Below are 19,091 nucleotides of genomic sequence, written 5' to 3'. Positions count from 1 at the left end.
CACCCACAGCACCCACAGACAGTGTACGCTGGCTGTGGAAGAACCCCAAACAGTTTCCACTGCATCCTTCCTGCAGCCAAGACACATTGATTCCTGGTGAAGGGCTCCAAACCGTAAGTTAAAAATAAAATCACACCACAGACAGGCCTTCTCAGCGCATCGCATTAAGAACTACTGCAGCCTTCTGCAGAGCCCAGCAGACGCTGTGGTTGCCCCTCCACCCCAAAGTATAAGCAATTGCTTTCCTTTTAAGCATGAATTTAGAGTTCAACTGTAGCTAGGAATCGAGATGAACCACAGCAATAAATAAATAGTGATAAATTAATGGCATTAACAATACAGTAAGACAGAGCATTTTTTTGTGACAGAAAGGAGAACACCCGATAGCAGAAGTGAGCTCCAGCAAACCAAAGGGAACGCAAGACAGCACTCCAAACTATGTTCAGCCCTTTTGATTTTTGAAATCCATGAAACTAGTTCTTTTTCCTGTAACTTTGTCAAGAAATTAGGAAGTCCAAATACTTGAAAACACGTTTGCTGGTATTCTAAATACACTCAAATATCTTTATTAATCTACTGCTCCTCAAAATCTATATTCTCAGAGGCCTGCACAGCTCAATTACCATGTTTGATGTGTCTCTTCCTCTGGCCTCACAAGACACCAAAAGGAGGGGGTCACCTATCAGGCACAGACACCTGCGCACAAATGGTCACCCAAGGCTCCCTTTGAAGTCCACGGAAAGAAACAAGAATTTCCACAATGCTACTTCTCTCTTTCTAAGGTAGACACCAAAAAAACATTATGTGAACTGCATCTCCAGAAGTTTAATAACTAATGTAACTTGCATTTTTGCTTAAAATACTACCCTGATGTTACAGTTTTCTATACTTAGCTATCAGTCCCCAAATAAAGAGCTTTCTGCTTTACTTCAGAATTATTCTATTTATGATAGTTTTCTTAAATACTTTCAATTTACTACTCAAAAATTGTAATAGCAACTATTTAATTATAGTATTAACAGATAAACAATCTTAAGGTGTTCAAAACCTCTCAATAAGTAATATTTTATATCTTACAAGGCCTGTGATTCATTACTTTTAGATAGCTTGAGACAAATTTAGAAGAAGAGCCTACAAAAACTTCACCTTTTTTGAGCTGCTGAAGAATTTTTTTTCTGAGAAACATGAAAGAACATTGGTTAGCCCATTTTTTTCTTGTTGTTAATTTCTTTCTTAAAGGTATATGAAGTCAGTTTTACTGCAAGGATCATTATAAATAGCTCTGCATATGTTAGGTTTGATTTAAGCTGCTGCTGTTGTAACACACAACTACCTCAGATCAAGAAAAAGCCTTTATGATCGTGAAGGAAGAACAGAACGTCTAACAGTAGGACCAATAAAAATAGTAATTCATTCTCCCTCCCTCCCTCCTCCAAACTTAAGTGTGCAGACATACATCTTCAGTGTATTTTTCCTGTCTCAACCCAGGCAACGGAGAGCGGCTGGCTCAGAAGTGATAGACTAGCAATATCCCAAACTGAAAATTCCAGCTTCCTCGCTTCCTTATGGTGCTTTCTGCCAGATATGCTTTCTAGTAAGCATGAGAGAAATATCAAAAGATAAAGAACAACTCTTGAAGTCTCTGCCCCGTCACATAATGTCTGCCAGCACCAGTCCCAGGATGGATCTGAGGAGCGATAAGCCATTTCCCAGAGAATGGAGTTATAAGCAGTTTCACTCAGTCTATGGTCCTGCTGTGATTAAAGCCCTTTGGAAACCTAGCTTAAGAATCTCTGTTTAAAAACAGTTTTTAAAAGTTAAAGGCTGTAAAAAGGTCTTTGGACCTGATCCAAATATCATTCCAGCTCCCCTTCACAAGGATAGGACGGATGATGCTGTAGCGTTACCCAGGACCCTGGCTGGGGACCTTTACTGGGATGTGATTCTGTGATTCTGTTCAGAGAGGAATTCTCATTGAAAAGAAGGGTGGACCATCACGCTCTGATCCTTCTGTTCCCTCTCTCCTTTCTGAGTTGTTTACTTTCTGTAGTCCTTTCCCTCCTACAATGCCTGGGCTCAGGGTAAACTAGAATAGCCACCTAGCCACCCCCTTAATCCTCTTTTTTATAATTCTCAAAATTATTTCGCTTTCTGACTTAACTGTATGAGATATGTATTTATATACATTTAAAGCTAACAATCTCCACCGAGTCTCACAAACTGTTACAAGATGCTATAAAAGTATCACATGGCAAAGCATTGATGTGAAGTCAAAAGGTGAACACTGTCCTCTGAGATCACAGATATGTATTCTGGGTCACAAGAGTGAAAAAAGCCATAGTTCAAATTTATGTCATCTCCTTCCACTGCTTTCTGTTATGTTCCCACTGAGATCTCAACCACTGGTTTTAAATAACTTTAAAACAATTAGGCCCAGATTCCCAAAATACCTGAACCAGTAACATTACTACATGCTGTAGCTAGATACCTAACACACAAGGGATTGTTGTGCATGGCAAGGGTATCAGTCATGTTAATTCTCATATAGACTATTTTCTAAAAGCTTGTTTTCTTTGTTTTTAAAAACAAAAGTAAATCACATCTTGTAGATTCTTACTTTGAGGGAAATCAATCCAGAAGGAAACTACCCAACAAGCAACCAGGGACTTCACATACAGGCCTGCATGATCTCACAGAGGCTTTGAAGAACAGCTGTAACTGGATTAATTTTTAACTAATATAATGAAATAAGAATGTGATTTGCCAAATGTGTCAGAGTGAAGCTTACAGCTCTGAATAGAACCAGTATTTAAGAAATTGATACTGATTTCCTCTGAACTGGCTTACTTTCTTGTGATTCATTATGTGGGCAAAAAAAGACAGTGCTATTTAGAATACTTACGAAGCCATTCCCATCTTCATCAAGGAACGGGTATGCCTGCAGCAGAGCATTGACAACACTATTATATTGCTGGCTGTTTGGATACCTATGCAAACAAGATGGAGATGCAGAAGAATAGTTGTTATTCTAGGCAGTATTAGATGCTGTCTGGACTCTGTACTGATATACATTAAACTGACTATTTCTCAGACTATTGATTCCCCTCCAAATAACAAAGGGAAGAGCTTTAAGTTTTGCATGAAATCTTCCTGTTGGCTTCAACAGGTTTCAGGCCCTTAGCCCCCTCTATTTAAGCAAGAATATTAAAGACAATGGCTTTACATCCATTTGAAAACATGCTTCTGCAGCCAATAGGTAATGCCCCCAAATAAATATAACAATATTTACTCACAGTGATCCTTCTAGGTATTTTGTCATGTCTGCTTGTAAAAATTCGATAATCCTTATTCTCATACTGTGATCAGGGCATTTCTTTTCTGCTAATGTGCACTTGACATCATAAGGGAAGTCTGGCAAAGCATAAGAACTTGTCCACTGCGACATCTTGTATCTGGCAAAAAATGATTTCAGATTTTTCCTGTAATAGAAAATATTATATCACAAGCACATCATTCTATGGCAATGCAGGTAAGAAGGAAATAAAAATACAAGCAAAAACTCAACATAAAGGAAAGTTATTGCTATAGAAATTCAAGGCTTGCTCTCTTGGTTTCTATGTAGAGAACACCTACAAAAGCTGCAGTCAAAACACATGAGGTTAAAACCAGATGTTAAATGTGAAATGTTATAATCAGCAGACACTAGAAGGCGGTCACTAACTGAAAGCAGAAGGCAGAGTAGCAAGTCACTGAGCAAAATATCTTTATCTGTTATCATTTATAATGGGTTTCCTACCAATTCTGCTAAGTAAGGCAAACAGCTTAATAGAAAACAAACAAACAAACGAATAAACAACTATACAGCACATTAGCTAAGACTGTTCTCCCCTCCCAAAGGGGAAAGCAGTGAAGGGATGAAGGCAGTTGCCATCAGCACAATGGCTGGAAACAAAGTAGACACAGCCTGCCGCACCCAAAAGAAGAAAGCCATCAGCCCTGTTTACAAATGGCAAAGCCCAGGTGGCATCAGCCTGAGACAGGATATCACCGCTGGCTACCCAAGTGCTTCCTGCCTGCAAAGACCCTGCCAAACCTTAATTCTGAGGGAACACGAGAAAAAGTAGAGATAAAGTGACCTGAAAGTCAATCAAGAGCCACCTAAAAGTAAGAATGGTTCTGACAGCCCTAGACAGCTTCCCAGTCACAGAAATCCAGACCAAATGAAGAAATTTCAAATGAGAGGTGCCAACTAGAGACTCCTGTTATGTATGTTTGCTTAAAATTGCAGAGAGCAATTTGGAAACAACTAGCAGACTTTTAAAATAATTTTTAGAATAAAATGCTGTCATTATAGATAACACATGTAGATGCTTACCTGGCATAAATATACAGGTATCTATACCTAAATTAATCATCTGCAGTCCCTATATAGTCACTGAGGAGACATAAACACTTCTGGAGGATGACAGAACAACCAGAAGACATCTAAATCAGACCGGATGTTCTCTCACATCTATTTCTCTCCACTAATTATGAAGGAAATTAAGATAGTATTACAGTTGTTGAAATCTATACCGTATATGTCTGAAGTTAAGAATCCCTCACTTGAATGTACGTGAAAGCTCCCACACAAAGACTTGTGGCTGGACCAGGCATGTTCCAGTGTCCTTTCCAAGCTGCACTAACTTTTGAGTCTATGCAAGTTATGGAGGAAAATACTACTAGACTTCAGTCCAGGCAACATACACAGGTTTTCACTCCTGAAGGTCTCTGTGGTAGCCTATAAACAAGAACTAGGTATATAAGTAAGAGCCTTGAAGAGTTTTAGCAAGGTCTTCATTGGAAGGTTTTGCCATCCAGCTTCTTTCAAATAAGGATGTTAAAACCAACCAAACAAACAAAAAAAAAAAAATACCCCCCCCCAAAAAGCTCGGTACAAAACATATGGCAGCCAGTATCTTTAGGCTGACAAAATCAACTACAATAGACAGCTATATACCTGGCAAGCAGATCATCTGGGGCCCTTACAGCCAGTTACAGGCTCAATACCTTCTGGAGAAGATTAGCCTGTAACTCTCAACCTCATTGACCTGATTATGCTGCCACACCATCTTTCAATGTGGTTATTAGCTTGGAGGTGAACAAAAGCTCTACAGCTGTGAAATGGCCGCACCAACCCCAACACTACTGCAAATTACAATGCAGTGCTGAAACAAAAAATAATCTGGGTACTATCATCTGATCCTCATGTGAACAATAGTAGCAGTATTCACAGTACTACCATTTCCCCGTGCCAAAGAGGTACAAAATGGGCAAGGCTGCTGTCTCTCCAACCATACCAGATTTTATGGGACAGAGATGGTTAAGAGCAGATGCAAACTGAAGTGAACTTCTTTAAGTACTTTTCAGTCCCAAAAGAATGAAAAGCTATGTGAGAAGTGGCAACTTATCCACATTGACATATTAATGTCCTTTTTGGTGATAAATTAATACACAAATGGGAAAAACAAACAAACCAACCCAAATAAACCCAGATTCTGAAATCGCTTGGAAATCCCTCCTAAGCAAATAAAGGTTAGATGTTCAATGTAGCATCAATAAGGAGCAGCCTGTAAGTTTGAATCCTGTACTTTCACCAAATTTACTGATGTAAAGTGATGTAGCAGACAGGCTGCAAGTTACTACATCGTATTTTCAACATGCTATCATTCAAGCTCAAAAATGGAAAGAAGTTTAAAACTTACAGTAATTTGTTTCTGAGCAGCACTGACACTCCTGTTGTTGCTAATAACCAGTGAAGCTGAATTGCCATTTCAAAAAGTGGCAAGGTTTAGCAGGTTCAGTTCAGACAAACTGAACTATGCTCAGTTACTTGAAGAAAATAAGTTCTTCTTGCAGGTGGGATGGCTGACAGCCAGGGAGGCATGGTAACTCTCCCCTCCGCCAGTCCCTTCACAGTTGCCAGTACAACAAAAATACTCTAAACTCCATTTATCTTTGGTCTTCCCCATCATAAAATACTTCCTTGCTGTGCAAACAAGATCCAAAAATTCTTTTAGTCTCCACAGTGCAAGAGATTAAATATTTTACTAGCTTTTGCTGGAATTGTCGCTGTTGGGCAGTTGTGTTAAATATGTGCAGTAATATCTTACAATGAAATACAAGTTTGTTTGAAATGAGACACAACTACACACTAAACTTTATCTCTACAAAGGCTCACATACAATATTGTTTAACTAAAAGAACAGTTCAGTTAAACTGTATGTGCACTGGGATTTATGCGTATAGCCAAGACCTTCCTTGATTGTGGAGAACAGCTTTACAGTTGAAGATTTAGGTACAAACATACATAACCTGTTTCTAACCATCCCTATCTGGTCTTCTAGCTAACCTGAGACAGTGATAAGATCAAAATCCCCAAATGCAAATTACTACATCTTTTATTTTCTCTCTGTTCTTGAGACATTTGATGCTGCAGCTCAATCAATCTAATGACTATCTATCTCCTGCCAAATGTCAGTCTCCTCTCCCCCTGCTGTCACCTGTCTCTACCGCTTTCTGGTATGATGAGTTACTTCAAGTAGCTACAGTGACGGAATTCTTAATTTTTGTCCTTGCTTAGTTTTCTCACAGTTTAGGTCCCCAAAATGGCTCCCCAGTAGGTGAGATAAATACCAGCACAGATGAAGCAAGATGGTTTCTGCATGTTTATCTGCAATATGGAACCACATCCTAAGAAGCATCTTCTCAGTAAGGACACAGCTAGTCACACAGCTTTAGACCACCCCACTGCTGTAAATGACCACTTTACTTACTGTACTAATGCACAGCACTGTTTCACATAGCTATTTCTTTCTTTGGCTCCATTATAACTGTGCACTGCTCACACACAGCATGTGAGACATACAACTATAACATCATTTTGGGAGGAGCCATTTGTCTCCTTCAGCTGGCAAAAAACCCAAACAAAAAAACCCCACCCCCTTCAACCCCACCTATTTGAATTATATAACCCCTGGCATCCCTAATCACAGGGAGTATCTTGTTTTATTGCCAAAAAGCAAAGACTTTCACACTTGCAGTGTCATTCAGGCCATTTGATGAAGTTTTTAGACTGCACTGGAGAGAAGAGTGCTGAGTGAACACAGAGTTATGGTCTCCAAACTCAGTGTCATATGCAACCTCACACAGAGATGACTGAATTACCTGTAACAAGTCAGTAAAAATTATCTTGCCATCAATATGGACAGCTCAATCTAGATAGCTGTGCAAAGTGCAGTAGAGACCTAGAAACAAGTTAAAATACTAGATCATAAAAAGACTGTCATTTTTAAGCTTCTTGAGCCTGCTGGTAAGAAGGATCAGTTTCCTGACCTGTTTAGTTCATTCAGGAAAAAAAAAAACGTGGCTTAAAGACCAGCTGAACACATGCATAAACAGGCTGTGTGCCACAAGATTTTCTTATTGTCTGCTTCACTAAAGTCCATGAGTCTACGACACCCATTGCTACATCTTGTATCAGCTCAGGTCCCAGTTAGTCAGAGGACATCACACTTGAGCAGAACTTTGCTGTCCTCAGTGGGTTCCCATGTTCAGTACACCCAGATAAAACTCAGTACATGGATGGAGTTTCACCAGATTCTCATTTTTCACAGGTGAAGGTCTAGTGTTTCACATGTTTACACCACACACCAGCAAGAGACTCCTGTCTGAAGATTTGTAGGCTGAAAAAAAGTCCATGTCTACAAAGTCAAGGAAGAAAGAGAAAACTAGGAATCAGAGATGTGAAGGAAATGAAAAGTCTGCAGCTGTAGAAAATATTTCATTTCCCTAAAACATTTACAATATGCTTTCAATTTTATGACAGTATTTAAGGTTGTAAAGGCTATTTACATCAGAAGGAAGAAATAATGACAGATGATGAAATATCAAAGGAAACTCTTTTTTCCCCCTCTCAATAGCAGAATAAAATAGGGCTCTCTTTTTCTATTCGCAGTTCTGAGATCTGTACCTGAAAGATTCTCGTGCCTTTCTCTTCATGTGCTTCACTGCTGCTTCCTACCTGCCAGCACAATTGCACAGTTTCCCGGTTATTTGCTAGAGCCTGAGATTTGCAGTCTACCTAGTGCTTGATGATGTCTTTTACCTTTTCAGTTCCCACTAAACGCAGGGGCAGGTATCCTTTAGAACCAGAAGCTCCCCACAGCATTGTCAGCTTCAGCAAGGCTAGGACATGGGGACTCATAGACATACCATATCCCAGAGCAGCTCCTCTTTCAGCTTTTCCTGCAGTAGCCTTGCTGTGGAAATCATCATATTCAATACGAGCAAAAAGTTACAGACAAAATTAACCAGCTTTGAAAAAAGTTTGTGAAATGCAGACACAACCTTCTTCTAGAGTGAGTCAAGATATTCTGACAGTTTCCATTCTGAGGAGCTTCATTACGTGAGTAAACGTTCTGCACTTCTTTCTCATGCAAGGAGAGCAGCAGTGGGTTACATATGAGGGGGAAAAAGTGCTCCCTGGGGAACGTGACTGATAGAACAGCCAGATAAACCAGGCCATTTTAAAGAAACAGGGTTTATTTGCATTCAGCAAATAAATGCAATAAAAATAAATAAATAAATAAATAAATAAATAAATAAATAAATAAATAAATAAATAAATTTGCATTTCTTCTTTTTAAAGCACAAGCGTGTTTCTGATAAAACACATTAAACACAGATCAACAATACTGATGTATGGGTAACGGGGGAGCAAAGGAAGGAGCTCTATAAAGATCATTAACAGAATAACGTGCCAAAACTAAAACACACTTCAGATACAGCTACCCAGTAGTCAGCACCGCTGCCTGCAGTCCGACTCAATGTGATGCAAGACTGCCCTGGCTGAGGAGATGTACAGCACCATGAATGTGGTTCCATGCTCTGCTCATCTACAGTCCCTATCGGGACGTGTTACCCATTCAAATGTGACATTTATGACCAGTCTTGAGAGGGTTTGCAGCAGGCAAACCGGCTCCACTGAGGAAATGGGTGGTTTGCAACCATGCAGCCCAGCACGACCATCTGGGAGACAGGAGCCAAGTTTATTTTCAAATAAATCTTCCAATTCATTACCCTTGCTATCAGCCCAAATTTATGTGGGCACCAGCACCAATATGCTGCCAATGATGGCAATGGAAATATTGGTATATTAACATTTAGCAGGCCCAGGTTTAGTTGAACCGTGACCACATCTTCCAAATTTGCAGCAAATAGAGAAGTTCAAGGCTGACCAGAAGATCTGTTTTTCTGCTTGTGCACATAAGCCTGCCCTGAGCAAATTACTTCAAGGCGTTTAGACAGTAAATCTGTTACACAACATTCAAGAGCTACAGAACATGTTTTTATAGAAAGAATAAATGTACAAATAAACCTGTATCGGGACATCACTCTTGAAGGAAAACAGCTGGACCATCACATTGGAAACTGTGAAAAAGGGATACATTAGGGATGTCATCTGATAAACAAACACCTTGAGGAAAGGCAGACAGAACATATAAACCCACCAATAAAAGGTTGGTTTTTCACAGCAGTATCAGATGTTTACAAGTAATGACAGCCTCTGTCTTAGCAACAAGATAAACACCAGGCTACCAGGAGCCAACAAACTGCTGGTAGTCTGATACAGAGAAGTAGGTATAGGGGAAATGTATTTATTGAATTGTCCTCTGTAGCGATCTTATTGTCATCACACAAAAGCACTGCTTCAAGATTAATCTCCTTGGGAGATTAACAAAAAGACTGGCTGTGTCTACTCCTGTAGCTGCTAGCAAAAAGTTATTCCACTGAGGTAACCTAAAAACCTCATCTGGTTATCTGTATGCACAATTTCAATGCAAGAAAAGTGAAATTATACAATTGTGGCAGCCACTTACTCTTTGTTTTTGTTATTAAACAATCTTCTTTGATATTTTTGTAATATTTAGTACTACAGTAGAGTGTATTAAACACAGTTGTTAGGACTATCTACACAGGAAACAGACTGAGAAACTTAAAGCCAGTTCACCAGCACTGATAATCCATAAAAGCACCACAAATTAATTTCAAGCAAAACCATGCCAGTTTTTGAAGCTGTAGTTGCATGGGTCTTTTACAGGAAAAACAAAACAAACCATACACACACACACAAACTAAACCAAACAAACCCACACAAACCAAACCAAACAAACCCACAATCCACAAAACTTTAAGTTCTTCTTTCTCAGATTGGATGAAATGAACGAGGAGACAAAGACTACAAGTATAACCCTGGCCAAATATCGATCATTTGAACTGTACGTTTATACCAGCCCCACTGAACTAAAGTAACCACTGGCAGAACTGACTCTAGCAGTGCTTATATGAATGGCTCTGCCACCAAGTAAGTGGGTGAGGTGGGAACACCCACTAAGGAAGAGTGGGTCATCGTTGTTCTTAGCTGCTCTTTCAAATCTGGCCTGGCTGAGAAATGGGAACCTACCCTCCTTCTTACCTAGAGTAAGACTGCCCAGAGTGTGTTATTTGCAGAACCACCTCCCTTTATTACCACAGCTTCCCTTTCCCCGTTACTTCAGATGAGAGACTAGGGGAGAGAAACAAAGGCACAGACTTTAAACATTCCAAATTAAAAGCAATGGAAAAAAAAAAAAAAAGTAATAGTTGATCTAACAGAAATATCCATTAACATTATGCCAAAATACAAAAAACAGCCACCATTAATCTGATGGGAAAACTCACTTTTCACCATGGCACATAAATCCATAGGCTGGAACTTGAGTGAAAAACAAATCAACCAACCAACCCAGCTTTCGAAGCAAGTATGTTAGCAGAATAAACGCAGGGCTTGCTTTTATACTCAAGGCTTAGCATCTATCATAACATTATAGTCAAAGCAGCTTTTTCTTTTCCCATAATCAAATTTCTAAAACAAACATCTTGTTAAACCCTTCACAACCTGCTTACAGGTGGCATAATGCCCTCAAGCATATAAAACATTAAAATTTTCCATCATTTATTGAAAATGCAGCAAGTGCAGTAGGGATATGAAGGCAGGAAGAAAAGGAAAAAGCAAAAGTCAAACCTAAACTCTACAATACCACAGTTATCAGTGTGGGTCAAGTCACGGATGTATCTGAACAGCAGCATTCACCTCTAAAAATAGTATTTAGCTTGGGATGAACCTAGTGCAGCAGTTAATGGGTACAAGGGCTGCTCACTTCCAACCTCAGTCTTAGTCGATTAAAACAGCTGCTTCTGAGAAAGACAACTGTCAGCTTCTCATCTGACCTTTAAAAAGAAGCCCTCATAAAATTTACTCATGTCTTCAGGACTACAAACCATCACAGCTCCATTGACTTTCAGGACATCTACTACTTCATGAAGAAGGGGCATTGCCATTTACAGCAGCAGACTTCTCTTCTGCTTCTCTGCCCCAAGGCAAAGTGGTACTGCATTTTTTTGCAGTCCCTTTTCCTTAACAGGTCATCGTGGTCCTTTAAAAACTCCATACTGACAATATTTGCTGAGAGCATTTCCTAAAGCCAGTCTATTCTGGTTTAAGCTGATTCACACAACCCATTTAAAACTCTTCACACAGCACAAGGCAAATTACTCATCATTAATTAAAACTAAGCATCCTTTAGAAGCACAGGCTAAAACTCATCATTGAAAGATCATATTAATGGTTTATTACAAGGGTTTAAGTGGCTTGGGTTTGTTTTTTTGGTAACAATGCTGACAGGATGTTTGGGTTTGGAGTTATTGTTTTATTCTCCTGAAACTCATAGCGGGATTTTATTTCAAAAGCAATAACTGTGTGACACACTAAGCTCTCTCCTCTGTTCCCAGACAGCTTTATCCCTAACTCCTTGTTACTTTTTCAAAGTGATGAAATAGACATTTTTGCAAGAAGACCTCAGCTTGTATCAGAATGGTGAAGCCATTAGTCATATCTATGGGGGAGAATGATCACAGGCAGAGAAATTATAGCAGGAGGGAATAAAGGGAGATGATGATAAGCAGATAAATCTTCACAAACAAGAAAACAGTTGCTTTGAAAAAGGAATAGAACTCTCTTCCAACACCAATTGCCCATCTCAAAGGAGAAAAGCATGTGTAGGAGAATTAAAAAAAAAAAAAAAAAAAAGGGAAAAATAACCCCAGCACCTCATCTTGTCTCCAGTTTTTAGGAAGACTCATTTTAATACTCAAGAAAATGAACGTGCAAATAGAATCAGCATGCCTGCTTTCCCAAGCACTTTATTTAAGATGCCTCAAGCACACAGTTATTTTATACCCATATTCCACCCTGTAATGATTAATTTACCAGATCTCTGTTGAAAACACATCTGTAAAAGAGGATTTTTAAAAGCTAGACAAATAAAGACAAACCTGTAACCTGCCCTCTGCATGAAGTAATATATGAGATAGCGAGCAAAGACTGAGGGTGGAGGGCAGAAAAATCACCGTTAGAATATTTCATTCAGTCAAATCCTAATAAATTTCTGCTCCTGCTGTTTTCTAAATCTACCTGGATATACCTGAACCTGTCCTCCAATAATTAGGATAAGTTTTTATAAAGTATCTGTTTAACCTTAACAAAGCAAAAAGAAGTGTTTATGTCATTTTCAAAAGGTAAGGAAAATTTAATAAATGCATTATAAACTCACTTTTGCTTTAGCACTCTGTGATCAATTAGTCCTTCTTCATTTTCAGGTGAGCATGGATACTTCTGCTCCACAGGACCAGAAGAATTGAACATTTGTCTGTCAGTGGCCCTGAAAGAAAAAAAAGAAAGAAGAAAAAAGAAAAAAGGAATTTTCACTGTCAGGTTTTGTGCAGCTTATAGAAAAGAGGTATTTTAGGGTTCTAAAATATCAGTGGCCATAATAGAAAGGGGAAGAATTACATATTGAATAGTCATGATTTTACATGATGCTAATGTCTCTTATCTCTCAGATCAATTATCAAAATGCGGAAAACTGTAAACAATACTGCCTAGTGGTATTCTAATTACTACACTGTCACAAAACTCACAAAAATAAACCTTCTCAGGGTTGCAGGGTAACTGCCATCTTCATAGCCTGGCATCTCCTAATCTCTGGGAATAACTAATCACTACAATATGCAAGGACTGGCTTGAAAGAGTGATTTACACAGTATTATAAGGCAGTTTCTATTCAACTAGAACCTTGAACAGCTGTTTTTGCTGGAGTTCAAGTCCATCTTGAACCTTCAAGTCAGATTTGCATTATTCCTAACACTCGAGAAGATCCTGAGTGCCCGCTGTTCCTGGTTAGTTGCTCCAACTAACACCAAAAACTCCAGACACCCACTTTTCTTTGTGCCAGTTCAAACCACTGCTTTCCATTTAACCTTCAGAAACCACTCTTCCTCCTCATTTTCCTCTTATTTCCTCATCTTTTGCTGGTAGAAGCCAACATCAACTGTCTTATCCTGCGTTGGGGAAAGGGTGAGCTAAGACAGGGGCTACTGTTACGCTGCGAAGAACTCACAGCAGTCATCAACCAATTTTTTTGGGAGAGGGGACCTCATTTCCTTTCTGAACCTCATCTCTTCAGAACCTCTGAGCTTCAAAGATACTTTATAGTTCCAGCCTCAGCTGCACTCACACATGAAAGGCTATAATTGGAAGTGACATTTATGTTTGCCAGGTTTATAAAGGGGCGTTTCCCCTTTTCATGAATCAATACTTTTCAGCTGTTCAGTTAAAAAAAAAAAAAAGAAAATCCAGTATGTTCTGCTGTGTGTGACTCCTAGAAACAATCAATCTCTGAATTGGAAAGCATCTTGATATCTACCTGGTAACACCTATGTGTGAGCTCTTCATGCGCACATAAACACAGTTTCTACTGCGTATGACGCAGAATGCTTCCACTTTACCAGCAACAGACACAGGACACTATTTCCATGTTGTAATCAAAATACATTCAATCTCCTTTCTCAAGCCCAATACTTCTACAAAAAAGTATTCACCTACCATACTCAAAACTCCATGTCCAATCTAGGAGTTTATTTCTGTTTCTAGCACAGAAGTGAGCTGAGCACCATTCACACACAGTTAGAGGACATGCTAAGGACACCAGGATAAAGAGTTGGCCAGCCAGAAGTGCAACAACAAGCACTGGGGATAACATTCATGTGAGGAATATGACATGGTAATACTGCTGACAGCTCTTGGAAGCTCCACCAGTTTCAGCTGACCCAGAAGGAGACTGCTGTGGTGCTGCTTTCTCCCCTGACCTGAGCAATGTCTTCTCCACCCTGGTTCTGGTTCTGGCAGAGTGAGCTAGTGCTGGCACTGGCCTGACTGACAAATACATCTGCAAAAACAAAAAGGTGTTTGATTTTCACGTGGGCTCAAGCACCAGAGGAGAAGGGCTAGGCACACACAGACTCAGTTTTCACAGTTGTCCCCAGCCACTGTGGACCCACACACTCAGCTACAGATGCTACTGACTGTGAACCTTAGTGCAGTGACGGTGAATCTTAGTGCGGCAACTTTGCTCATGTGACCAAGACTGCAATTCAGCCTAACATCACTGAGCAACAGAGGGAACATGGGTTCAATTCACTTATATTGTGCATCTATTAATTTTTGGGTTTGATACATTGTGTTCTTCTGTGTCAAAGCAGCTTACAAAAAAATAAAACACACAAAAATCCCCAAAATAACAAAAAAAAAACCCTGCCCCCCAAAAAGACACCCAAAACAACTAAACAAACCCCCAAACAAACAGAACAAACAACAAACCACATTACTCCAAAACAGTGTCTCGTACACTTTATTCTAGTCACGAGTTTTTGAATTAGGTCAGAAGAAATTATTCTTACAAGATTCTGTTCAAGTTGTACAAAACAGACAAAACAACTATAGCTCTAAGACAAGCACTCCAGGGTTAAAAAATGAGAGTAACAGCTCCCTGCATATGAGGAGACAGCTTTTAATTCTACAATAAAATAGTATTTTTACTGTTCCTACATCATTCTGTTTCCATCATTCTGTACCTCAAACTGCGTAGAATACCCTGATTTTTTACTCATGCTAAAATATATGACTGAATGCATTTCTTAAATATGCTTGAGTTTTAGTCTGTGGTTCATGACTCAGACACAGAAGATGTTTCAGAAAGAGCAGTTTGTTTACCTGACTTCCCTGTAAATAGAGAAATAGCAGCTTCTTATTTACCAGGCAAAAAGGCTAGGTAAGGAAATATTTTACGGTAAATTATATTCACTAATATTTGAGATCTTCAGCATTTGATAATTTTTTTTGAGTCTGCAGAACTTCAAAGAAAAATTGTGTCCTTACACTACTGCAACTGCATGCTTTTTGTGAGATATTAAGGCCTGACTTGCAGAACATGAGAAGTGCACAGGGAACGGTCACATCTGCGATTTAGTCTAGCCAAAAATCCCTGACAAAGTCAAGGGTGAAATTTAAATATCCAAAGCAGCATTGAAAGTGCCCTAAGCATAAGAACATGTCTTCTTCTGAAGCCCCCTGCTGAAATCACTTTCTATCTACTGCACTTTGGGTGAAGCACAGGGCCCACATACAGTAGTCCTCCTCACAGCAGACATCTGTTCTACGTTCAGAGAGGGAGCTTCCTATAAATTGAGACAGGACCCTGGTGCAGACAACAGAGACTGGCTGTGATTGCATAATTCAGGTCTATGATAAATCACACAGGCAGTGACATTGCCTTCTTCCTGCACCCCACTTCCCTCCAGCAATGCAGGACCATTTACCCAAGGGGTTTTATAAATACTTCCACAAGGACAAGAGGATGTATCTACATAAACAGTTTAGTTTTGCTCATGAGTGCACTTTGGTTGGAAATAACCAAATCATCACCATTTACCCATATACCATGCTTTGTTTTGCACTGTGGTATCATCTCAGAATGGACAATCTGGACTCCTTTTGGATGATAGCAGATGTTACAGAGAATGTTTTATAGATCTACTCCTACTGGGCTACCACTGTGTACTAATGCAAGATTAGTGCTAGTCTTTTCCTTCAAAAAAAGAGCATTTTGGATCCATGGTAAGCCATTCTCTACTGCCAGGATTCTTAGGCTTAGAAGAGACCACTCTGAGAGCTCAGGATGTCTCTGCTCAGCCGAGACATCCGCAAAAATAATCCTGCAAGATTTACAACATATCAGAATGGAGGGGAGGGATGTGAGGGAATCCAACCAACCAACACCAAAATCCCCAACCAACCCACACCAAAACATCCAACCAAATAAAAAAACAATGCACAAATAACCTCTGCTCACCTCCAAAGAAATCCTAAGCGAACAAACAAACAAAAACTCTGCTCAACGAAAAGCCAGAACGTGATCAATGAAGACAATCTCTGTGGAATTTATTTTCTAAAAATCTATCTAGGTACACACAGTAGGGTAATTAAATGCTTACATCTAGATTAAATTAAGAGCTTCCTTTGAGAGACTGAACTTAAATACATCTGTGACAAAAACACCATCACTGCCCAAATCATGATTTACTGCATGGTTTGCAAACATTTAAAAGTTCTTCAAAAGCTTAATATCACAAATGCAGAAAATTTTAACTATAGTAGGAGTTCGATGATGCTTAATCCAAATGAAAACTAGGTCCTAGAACCGGAAGTGAAGGGCAGTTTAAATTAATGGTGTTGTTCAGAAATGTTGATGATACTCTGCGAAAACACAAGGTAATAACCTAGTTTGCATTTGATGTGTTGTTAGTGGTATTCAAAGTATAAAAAACAGTTACAGCCGTAGAGCTGATAAACACCAGTTTTAAAATGGTATGAAAATAATACAACTATACCCAGACAGACGTTTTCTGTACCATATGTGCACTCACCCACTGACTACTTCAGGACATTTTGGAGAAGCTGTTTCACAACAACACGTAAGGGATTCTAGCCTATTTTTCTGTTGCTGGTATTTATTAATCAGGTCCATCAGTACTGCTTGGTGCCCAATCTTCTTCACCAGCTGCTGTACCATACGATCATTAAGAGCCAGAAGAGCTGCTCCACTTACTTCTTCTTCTGCAGATTGAAGAGGATTAAAGAAATACTGTTAAATAGCTACAGTTACAGTAATATCCTATATGCCTAGAAACATGAGGATGGAGTACAGGTCAAAGGCAAGAATGCTTTCTACTACTAACAGTTCTCTTCAACTGCTAAAAAGATGATATTTTAGCTATTGTCCTTTCTCAAGCAGCACAAGGAGTTTTAGTCACTGTCCAGAAACCTTCCCCTGACAAAAAGTCACGTCTGAAACATACAGAATCAGTGAGCTGCCTGTTTTAGTGCTTTAAATCAGGCCTTGCTTAGACCACGTAAGACTGCTATTTTGTTAATGAAGAAAAGCAAGCCTTTTAGGAGAGCACACAAGAAGTAGCCGGTTCACACAACAGTTTCTCATGTGCTCTTTTGTAGAGTGTTTATATGTTCAGACACAAAATGTTTACACACTACAGTTGCAGTATTTCAAAAGATTTATACAATATAAAATAGGCCCTGCCAAGCCCGTTAAACTGCCAGCTCTGTTTCAAGAAGTTGTATCTATTTATATACAGACTCAATCTCACCCCCCAGCATTTCTCAGAAACTTCATAATAAATCTGCACACTTACCTTGATTTATCAGATCTATATTAGCTCTTGCCATAATAAATTTCTATAAAAGTCTAAAGTTAGCATATATGTACATGCCCCAAAACAAGGTAGACAGTGACTAATTAAAAGCATAGAAAAAATACTGAAGAAGCCTCACACAAACAACAACAAAAAAAGCTTACCACGAAATTTAGGAACTAATTCTCCTAAATTTCTCTGTCTCAACCAGCTGCAGACTTGTTCAACCGACCAACTTTCCATCTTCAGGTGTTGCAATGCTAAATTTTGCTGTGAAATGAAAAGATAGGATATTTTCAATTCAACATTTTGTAGGAAAATATGCACTTAGCAAATAGTGTTACATTTACATGTTCCAAATAAAAATAGAGTGAAACAATCCAACTAATGCCTGTTGCAAGTGACAATTTCCTTGGATCCCTCTCTTCACCTCCTCTCCCTTTCCTGCTTTTCTCTGCTCTAAGAGACAGCCTCATTCCTTATAAAACATGACCTGTTCCAGTACCATTAACACCCAGGTTTCCACACAGAGAAGAAAAAAGGCGTGAAATTCACCACCACCACGCTCATCAGGAAATGGCTGACATTTTACAAAAATAAAATAAAATTAAAAAAAAAATAAAAGAAAGAAAAAAAAACACAACCCAAACCAGACACCATCAGATAAGAGTCTATCACACGTGTGTTTATAGTAAATCAAGCACCTTAACCCTTTCTGCACCACCAAGCAGGTACTCAAGTAAATACTTAACCCTGAATTACCAACAGTCAGGGGCGATAAAGCTCCTGCAAAATGGGAGGAGGAGACTGCTCCCCGCCCTGTTATTTGCCAGTCCCAATCTTCAGGCTCCAGCCCTCCCTGGGAAGAGGCAGCGGCCGCCCTGGGAAGGGGGGCCGCCGGGAGCCGGTCCCGGAGGCGGACAGCGACGCCCGGGTGAATCAGTCGCGGGGGGCACAGCGCGTACCACAATCAACAGCAACCTTCTCAAGAGAAGATCACTTGTAGAGATAAAGCTTGTCCTCTGCCAGCTCCTTGTCAGCAGGAAACTCTCAGAGTGATTTTCCTATTTACGTGTTTTACCTCTACTACATAAAGGAGTATCAAGTGCTTCTTGGCTGTGCTTGCAATCCATAGCGAGGGACGTTAGAGGAAATTATTCCAGTAAATTATTCGGATTAGAATCCGAGTGTCTGGCACTGCTGACCAAACATTATCTTACCTAAAATACATCCACAAAGATACCCTGAGCCTGCAGCAAACTCCAGGCTACCATGAGGATTCACCCACGTAAATCTCAGCAGCATCTGTTCCACTGCACTACAAAAAAAAAGGGTGCTTCATCCTTGAATAAAAACATTTCTGTTTTCAACCTTCAACAGCAGATACCTTCAAAATAGCTGCACTT

General features: G+C 39.5%; 1 protein-coding gene across 1 annotated transcript in view; it reads right to left on the bottom strand.

Moving 5' to 3' along the window:
- The window catches only part of SAMD3 (sterile alpha motif domain containing 3), a 33,856-nt gene extending 15,185 nt beyond the window's left edge, over window positions 1-18,671 (bottom strand). The window contains exons 1-6 of the mRNA XM_065835489.2: window positions 18,390-18,671; window positions 17,850-17,955; window positions 16,903-17,092; window positions 12,693-12,800; window positions 3,294-3,479; window positions 2,903-2,987 (exon numbers count right to left, since the gene is read on the bottom strand). Coding sequence (XP_065691561.2) covers window positions 2,903-2,987; window positions 3,294-3,479; window positions 12,693-12,800; window positions 16,903-17,092; window positions 17,850-17,928 — 648 coding nt within the window. The 5' untranslated portion in view covers window positions 17,929-17,955; window positions 18,390-18,671. The remainder of the gene's footprint in view (window positions 1-2,902; window positions 2,988-3,293; window positions 3,480-12,692; window positions 12,801-16,902; window positions 17,093-17,849; window positions 17,956-18,389) is intronic.
- Window positions 18,672-19,091: the final 420 nt, after the last annotated feature.

Source organism: Patagioenas fasciata, chromosome 3, assembly GCF_037038585.1.
Source record: "Patagioenas fasciata isolate bPatFas1 chromosome 3, bPatFas1.hap1, whole genome shotgun sequence".
Classification (NCBI taxonomy): Eukaryota; Metazoa; Chordata; class Aves; order Columbiformes; family Columbidae; genus Patagioenas; species Patagioenas fasciata.
The sequence above is the reverse complement of the archived record's forward strand: the minus strand, read 5'-3'. Positions and strand labels throughout refer to the sequence as shown.